The sequence below is a fragment of the Centropristis striata genome, chromosome 8 (assembly GCF_030273125.1).
Source record: "Centropristis striata isolate RG_2023a ecotype Rhode Island chromosome 8, C.striata_1.0, whole genome shotgun sequence".
Taxonomy (NCBI): Eukaryota; Metazoa; Chordata; class Actinopteri; order Perciformes; family Serranidae; genus Centropristis; species Centropristis striata.
Window position 1 is genome coordinate 2,722,439 of NC_081524.1, and position 8,870 is coordinate 2,731,308.

At 38.0% G+C, this 8,870-nt stretch overlaps 1 protein-coding gene across 1 annotated transcript in view; it reads left to right on the forward strand.

Moving 5' to 3' along the window:
- plekhf2 (pleckstrin homology domain containing, family F (with FYVE domain) member 2) overlaps positions 1 to 4,329 on the forward strand; it is a 38,622-nt gene extending 34,293 nt beyond the window's left edge. Inside the window, exon 2 of the mRNA XM_059339230.1 lies at positions 1,625 to 4,329. Coding sequence (XP_059195213.1) covers positions 1,636 to 2,364 — 729 coding nt within the window. The 5' untranslated portion in view covers positions 1,625 to 1,635 and the 3' untranslated portion in view covers positions 2,365 to 4,329. The remainder of the gene's footprint in view (positions 1 to 1,624) is intronic.
- Positions 4,330 to 8,870: the final 4,541 nt, after the last annotated feature.

Below are 8,870 nucleotides of genomic sequence, written 5' to 3' on the forward strand. Positions count from 1 at the left end.
TATTTCCCCAGAGGACATTTTCTAGTTTTTTTTGCCATATCGCCCAGCTCTACCCAACACTACACCCTACACCTCTAAAAACAGGCATAGTGGTCATAACCTGGTCTTTCCAACAGCCCTTGAACGGATCAAAAGTTGCAAAAGTTTCCTGTAGAATGAAGTGATTTCCAAAAATGAGAGGAAAAAAAACAGCTTCAGCACTAGAACTAGGTTGAAAGAGGTATTTATATCTCCATGGTTAATGATAAAAAGAATTCTTCATGCTTGTGTTCCTGCAGCCACATGTCACAGATCAGAAGGTTTTTAATCTGTGTGATCCGCCGATTAAACCCACATGGACATGTTCTATAAAATCAGCCCACATGTGACGGGTCTTTGAAGGTTTGAAATGTCAACGTCCTGGAGGTCAGGCGGCGGTGGTTATTTTGGCGGTTTGTGCTGGTCGTTGTCAGCAGGAGAGAAACAGGAACAGGGACTTCATGTGGGACTTCATGAGAACTGGGACTGACTCTTTAATAGAGATGTTGTACAGAAGAGAAAAACAGTTTAACCACGCTCACAGAGGGGGGAGGCATCGTTGAGGAAAGTTTTTCTTTTCATCAGCAGGTGTTTAAAAACCCAACAACTCTATAGAATCAGCTCAGTCACGGCTGAAAGCAGGGAGAACTCAAAAATGTCTTCTGTGCAGCATAAAAAGGTTGTTTAAAAAAAGAGAAAAATCAAGTTGAATTTCTTTGTAATTGTAATAATTTCAGGGGGGGTTTTCTACCATAATAACACTGAGCCAGACAAATGTAAAAATGAATGTAAAGAGCAATAAAACTAAATAATTTTGTACCCAGTAGACTTCTTTAGCAGGTTTGGTCTTTAAGCTTTTTGGTTTGTTTTCCTTTTTCCAGAACAAAACAATGTCATTGCATGGATTTTTTTGTAATTATGATGTAAAATAGAATAGTTTTTACCTTGGCTCCCAAACTTCAAATTACCAAATAATGATGTAAAATTACCAAAAAAAGTTACAAAATTACCAAAAAACACATATTGAAGTATTGTCATGTTTCCGGCCTCTCCTGTCCTCTCCTCTCTGCTCTGTGTAAACAGCCTCTCCTCACCAAAAAAACACATGAAATTACCCAAAAAATGACATAAAATGACCAGAGAAAGACACAAAAATACCAAACAACGATGTAAAATAACCAAGAAACACTAAACTACCAGAAAAAAACCCCCAAAATAAGACCCAAAATATACACAAAAAACCCAGTTTTTATCCACATATTGTCCATTATTGAAGTATTGTCATGTTTCCATTCTCTCCTGTCCTCTCCTCTCTGCTCTGTGTAAACAGCCTCTCCTGTCCTCTACTCTCAGCTCTGTGTAAACAGCCTCTCCTGTCCTCTCCTCTCAGCTCTGTGTAAACAGCCTCTCCTGTCCTCTCCTCTCAGCTCTGTGTAAACAGCCTCTCCTGTCCTCTCCTCTCTGCTCTGTGTAAACAGCCTCTCCTGTCCTCTCCTCTCTGCTCTGTGTAAATAACTTATTATAAATCAAACCGTTCATGTTCTTTTATTTAAATGAGTATTGTTTTGTTGCTAGTTTCCCTGATAAACGAGTGTTTCTCCTCCAGGTGAGGTGAAGATGGTGGACCGGCTAGCCAACAGCGAAGCCAACTCCAAGCGGATCGGCGTGGTGGAGGGCTGCTTCGGCGCGGCGGGCCAGCCGCTCGCCATCCCCGGCCGCGTGCTGATCGGCGAGGGCGTCCTCACCAAACTCTGCCGCAAGAAGCCGAAGGCGCGCCAGTTCTTCCTCTTCAACGACATCCTGGTCTACGGGAACATCGTGATCCAGAAGAAGAAGTACAACAAGCAGCACATCATCCCGCTGGAGAGCGTCACCATCGACACGGTGCCCGACGAGGGCGACCTGCGCAACGGCTGGCTCATCAAGACGCCCACCAAGTCCTTCGCCGTGTACGCCGCCACCGCCACCGAGAAGTCCGAGTGGATGAACCACATAGGGAAGTGCGTGGAGGACCTGCTGCAGAAGAGCGGCAAGTCGCCGAGCGGCGAGCACGCCGCCGTCTGGGTGCCCGACTCGGAGGCGACCGTGTGCATGCGCTGCCAGAAGGTGAAGTTCACGCCCGTCAGCCGCCGCCACCACTGCAGGAAGTGCGGCTTCGTGGTGTGCGGGCCGTGCTCGGATAAGAAGTACCTGCTGCCCAGCCAGTCGTCCAAACCCGTCCGGGTCTGCGAGTTCTGCTTCGTGCAGCTGACGTCGGGGGGGATCCGCACGGACTCCATCAGCCGGCTGGGGTCAAAGTTCAACAACCTGTCGGACGATGACGACGAAGACGACAGCAGCGACTGAGGAGCGCCGACGCCTCCGCCACCAGGAGGAATTACTTCTGTTTTTTTTTTTTTCCTTTCTCGTCTCCTCGTCGAGAATACTTTTTTTTTTTTTTTTTTTTTTGTTACTTTCTTTCTCCTCCGAGGATTCACTTCAAACCAAAAGATTTTATTTTTTCCTCCTAATTCCAGCAGGATGAATATTTTTAATATTCTCCTGAGAGATTAAACAACGAAATGTGGAATTAACCCGAGAGAAATCTGACTCTTCATCACTTCACCTTCCTCTTGATTAGGCTGCAATTAGTCACTACAGAACAGAACGGTGCTAATGAGAACCTCCTCTCTCTCTCTCTCTCTCTCTCTCTCTCTCTCTCTCTCTCTCTCTCTCTCTCTCTCTCTCTCTCTCTCTCTCTCTCTCTCTCTCTCTCTCTCTCTCTCTCTCTCTCTCTCTCTCTCTCTCTCTCTCTCTCTCTAGTTGATTGCATCTCTCGTTTTTATTCCTTTAACGTTATTTCATGAACTACACAAGGTGATTGCTTGTAATTTCTGCAGGGAAAAGCAAATGATCGGGGCTGTAAACCTTTTTAATCTCCTCTCTGTCCTTCAGGTTTTTACACCAAACGGGGCTTTTTTTTGTAACAGAAGTTTGGTATTTTTCTGCTCGATTTTTGTAAGAAAAAAAATGTCAGGATGCCCTTTTTATTTTAATTTTATTTTTTTTATAGGAAATAACAAAGTGTACTCTAAACCCAGAGCTTTTCTAGTCGACCTAATAATAGAGTTGCTTCTGACAAATCAGCGAGGCTTTTCTCCGAGTGTTGGTCACGTAGTGCCTTGTAGAAAATCAGCAAAAAAAAAACAGTTTGACTCTAAAACACGTTTCACAGGATGGAGCTGCTGTCTGATTGTGTGTGTGGTTGGTTGTGTGAGTGAGTGTGTGTGTGTGAGCTGCAAACGGAAGAGATTACCCGCCAGCCGATTGACAGGAAGACTTCAATTTGAACTTTTTTCCTGGAAAGCTTGTTTTCTCTCACAGCTGAAGCTCTCTAACTACGACTATGTTTGAGTCAGACGTTTGGTTTTCAGGTTGAGCTGCTAAACGGCATCTTGTTCTACATTTAAAAACCTGTAATCTGGAGTTTCCTGCTTGTGTTTTAGACTCCAGAGGAGTTTTAAGAACACGAGCGTCTCTGTGCAGAATCATAATTGCAGCTTTAGTGGAAAACATCAGTCACGACTGGAGCTGCTGCAACTTTTTAAAGTTTTTTTTAAATACCAATGTACCCAAACATCAGAGAGAAATCCTCCCAAATGTAGAACAAGCTGCAGAGATTCTGACTCAGAATATTGTGGCCACATTTTAACCCTTGTGCCTCATTTAGGGATGTTTTTATTTTTATTTTTTAATGTTTTGATCATTCTGGGCTAGAAATTCTGTCAAAAGTGTGATTTATTTTTTTTTATTTTGAAAGTTGAACCGAAGCTCCTATAATTTGTTTATTATAACCTCCAACAACAGAATCCTGTGGCCAAAAATGTCCCATTAAAACTACAGTTTTTTAATGGGTTTTTTTCTTGTAAACAAACATTTAAAGGGTTAAAACGTGTTCAACTCAACTCTGCACAAAATATGAAAAATTCTGAAAACAATTGTCACATATCCCAGACAGACAATTAATTATTTTGTTTCTTTTCTTTCATATAAAAATAGTTGTTGCATTATTTTAAGAGGTTAAAATAAAAATAAATAAACATAAATTAATTAATATGTGGTAGTTATGATCAGGACTGAAGTTGGTTTAAAGAGACATGGTTAAATTGGAAAATATTATTAATATATGGTATTTTTATAGCAGTTTTGGGATGAAATTTTATTGTTCTCTAAGGAAATAAATTGAGTTGTTTTTCTTTTAAATAAAAAAATGAATAAAAATCTGTTGCAAATCACATTTCCAAGACTGAATAATTGATTAATTCATTCTTTTTTTTTTAAATCCCCTTATTTAAAGGGGATTTAAAGGGTTAAAATTCTGAAAATATTATACTAACTTAATAACTAAATAAAATTACATTTCCAAGACTGTGAATTAATTAATTCACAAAAAATATATATTTTTTTTAATTCCATAGCATTTATTATACAGAAAACAAATTTGGTGGCATCACCACAAACTGGCATTTAAAGGGTTAAAATTCAGAAAATAATATAATTTATGTCAGATATTTTCTGTCCTCTGAGGTCATCAGAGCAACTTTTATTTTAATTTTTTCTTCATGTGAGGCACAAGGGTTAACTTCCTGTAAAAGAAGTCGTCTTTGATGATTTAAGAACTGTGATGATGTTGTTTTTTTTTTACAGAGCAGCAGTTAGGAGTCTGTTGAATGAATAATGCAATAACGGGCGTGTCCTGTTGTAATCACATGCTCTAGTGTTGCATCATCATCACTCTGTGAATTCCTCCTGTTCACTAGTAGTTTACTGGAAGAATCCGTCTTCCTGTCACTTCCTGTTTGTCTGTGATGTCATAAAACAAACACTCCTCTCACAGGAACTTTCTCTCTGCTGGTAAAAGTGAACTTGGCCGTCCTTTAACCTGCTGCTGCTGCTTCCTGCAGTTTAAAACGTCTTTATCTCCTCAGCATCCTGACCACGTGACTGACTGAGTCATGTGATCAGAGGCTCAACCAGGAACTGAAAAAAGGCTTTTTTTTTTTTTTTTTTACTCAGATGTTTCTCCTCTCAAGAGTTTCATTCCTTTTAAACATTGTCGTTGCATTCTGACACGTTTTTTTTCTGCAGCCAAACACTTTAATAAATCAGCAAATTATTAATTTAGTTTGTATTTGTGTGAGTTTAATCTGTTTTCTCTCCAGGAGTGCACTGTGAAAAAAAAAAAAGTTATTTTTGAGAAATTTTACATCAAAAAACAAATAATTACCCAATGGGCCTCAATGCAAACTGAAAAAAAAAAACACTGTACACTGTAAAAAAAAAATTAAATGGTAAAAAGTTTTGCCAAACACTTACAACAGTAAACAACCATCAGTTATTTTACAGGTAATTTCTTAAAATATATCTGTATTTGTTGAATTACTAAAGTCATTTTGACTTTAATATGGCAGTAAGTTAAATTTAAAGTTTTACTTAAAAAAAAAAAAAGTTGCCTTCATTTTTACATTCAGCAATATGATGGATAATTATGTTTTTACATAGAATTCACTGTAATTAATCATTCAAGACCATTAAGCTATTAAATAATCCTGTAAAAAAGAAGAAAAATCTATAATGTCCCATTATAAAAAATTACCTTTAAAAAAAAAAAAGATTTACACTTAAGAAAGAAAAAGCCTGTAAAATAATACAGGACATTTCTAACTTACTAACTTGCAGCCAAACACTTTAATCAATCAGCAAATGATTGATTTAGTTTGAAGGTGTTTGTGTGACTTTCATCTGTTTTCTCTCCAGGAGTGCACTGTAAAAAAGTTATTTTTGAGAGATTTACTGTATTATTTACACACATTTATAAGAAATGCATATCTGTAGAATAACTGAATGGTTTGGTTTCTTTGCTTTATTTAGACTTTTTTTGCTTTACATTAAATTTGAATATTTACTGTAAGAAGACAGAAAGTTATCTTTTTTAAAAACAAATCAATAAACAATGGGCCTCAATGCAAGTCATCTACACTGTAAAAAAGAAAAAAAGAAAGGGTTAAAAAAATCTGGTAAAAAGTTTTGCCAAACACCAAATAACCATAAAAAACAGTCAGTTATTTTACAGGTAATTTCTTACATTACAAATACATTAAATGTCCATATTTTAATATGTATTTGTAGAATTACTAAAGTTGTTTTTATTTTAAATTTAAAATTTTACTTTAAAAAAAACATAGTTTCCTTAATTTTACATTCAGCATCATGATGTACATTTTTGGGATTTTTTTCATATATTTCACTGTAATTTAACATTCAGGACCATTGAGCAATTAAATAATCCTGTAGAATACATTGTGTATATTTCATATTTTAATTTGAAGTAATTTGGAGTCTGAAAGTCCTGTAAAATGATAAAGTGAGAGAGAGATAAGATCTGTAAATGTTCTTGCATGAAGCTCAGTGAGTCTGAGCTCATTTCCTCTGATGTTTGACCTGTGGAGCCCTCTAATTATCACTCAATTAAAAAGTAAATGAGTAAATGTTGGAATGAAACTCTTCAGAGGAAACTTCACTGGAACATAAAGATTCCTGAGACAAACGTCTGGTTTCACCTTTTACCTGAGAGCAAACAGAGAAACAAACCTCCTCAGCAGACTGTTTAAAGATGGACGACAGTGAAGCCAAAATATCCACAACACGGCCGAGCTCCCGCCAAAACACCCACCGACCAATCAGGAGCCAGTTACAGCTGTCAGTCATGATGTCACAGCCCCGCTCTAAAGGATCAAATATCCAGTTAAAACCAAACTTATCGGAGAAATCGAACACTTGAACAAACAAAAATCAAAGTGATTAGAACGACAGAAAATTAGTTTTTGGTTTCATGTCTCATCCACTCACATGGAGGGGGCGGGGCTTACAACCTATACTGCAACCAGGGGGCGGGGCTTATCACTTGTATTGACAGTGCATTTAAGCCCCGCCTCTCTCCTTTCACTTTGTATTGAAAGAAGGAGCCTCCTTGCAGATTTCGTCCTCTAGCAAATAACAAAAAAATGGTCAAAAGCTGCTTTGTGTTAGAACGTAGAACCAACGGGTTTAATTAAGAACCCAGAGCTAAGTTTTTATAAACTTCCAAACCAAAAAATAAAACTTTTAAGGGGACAAAATAGAAGTGAGACAACAGCAGTAACGTTCCTGAAACTCAATATTTAATGCTAACTTTTACCCAATCATGCTAACAAAATGTCTTTTTCTAGCTACAACTATACGATTTAAGCATCATTTGATTATTTTAGCACTTTATTTGCTAGAAAAGAACGGAGAATTCTCCTTGTTTCAATACAGAGTGACTGTAGAGATCTGGGTTTATCTGGTGTTGTGCAGCCGGCCACCAGGGGGAGCTCCAGTTGTTTTAGCCTCACTAGCATCAAGCTATCACGTCGTCCATCTTTATATTCAGTCTTTGGTTTCATCCAGCAGCAGTGAAACCTTTCTGGAGTCTCCAGATGTTTCCAGATGTTGACTGGAAACATTATTTTGTTCACATTAATCGTAAACTCCTCGTCTGAACTGGTCTAACTCCCAGCAGCAGGACAGGGAGCAGAAAAGGGATCATTTTTCTTTCTATGTCTTTTATTTTAACAGGTTTAATGTTGATGTTGCTGCAGTAAAAGCAGCTGATGTGGTGTTAGGAATGAGTGGATCACTAACAGCTTCCTGCTGATTGAACTCAACAGTCTTCACATCGACTCTGAATCAGGTTCCAGAGTTTAATCTCTGGTGGACGATTTTAAAATGAATCTCCATGTTTGTTTTAATTCTCTTGATTGATTTTTTTTTGTACATTTGTACAGATTTGTTTTGGGTTTATTTGTTTTATTTTTGTAAAGTTATGATCAGTTCTGAGATGACGCTGTTTCAGGTCCTCCTGTACTCAGACCTCCTCCTCCTCCTCCTCATCTTCCTCCTCCTCCTCATTTTCCTCCTCTTCTTCTTCCTCTTACTGCTCCTCCTCTCTTCTCCAAATCATCTTCCTCTTCCTCCTCCTCTCTTCTCCTCCTCCTTCTCCTCTTCTTTTTCCTCCTCCTCTCCTCTCCTCCTCTTCCTCTCTCCCTCCTCCTCCTTCTCCTCCTCCTCTTCCTCCTCCTGTACTCAGACCTCCTCCTCTTCCTCCTCCTCCTCTCTTTCCCTCCTCCTCTTCGTCTCTCCCTCCTTCCTCCTCCTCCTCCCCCTGTTGTTCTCCTCATGCTCCTCTTCCTTCTCCTCCTCCTCTCTTCTATTCCTCTTCCTCTCTTCCTCCTCCTCCTCCTCAGCATCTGCAGCTTCTTTTTTTTCTTCTCTAAATTACAAAGTTACTCAGTACACTGTTGAGGTACTTGTACTTTAGTTGAGTATTTCCAGTTCATGTAGATTCTTACTTGAAATAGAAAATAGAAAAAATATGATGAATTAAAACATTTTTAATTTAATTTAACCTCATAACAGTATATTAAGTGGATAAATGAGCAATTTTTGAAGCAATATTCACAGGAAATAATTGTTCAAAATTCATCCAAATTTTAGATTTTCCACACATTTTCTGCTGTTATTGAGTTCATTTTTGTGTTAAATGTACAATTCTGCAGCTGCTCTGTGCTGTTATAATGAATATATTACGAATAATTAATTAAATATGTCTCAATTAAAGCTGCAGATCCTGAGATTGACTGAGGAAATTAATAATATTGAGGAGGCGTAATGTTGTGACGGCTGAAAGAGAAATCATTGTGTTTTATTTTCATGGATTATTAATAATGTTTTCTCCGTTTGATGGTGTCAACTTTTGTTCTTTTTTTTTGTTTGTTTGTTTTCTTAGTTTAATT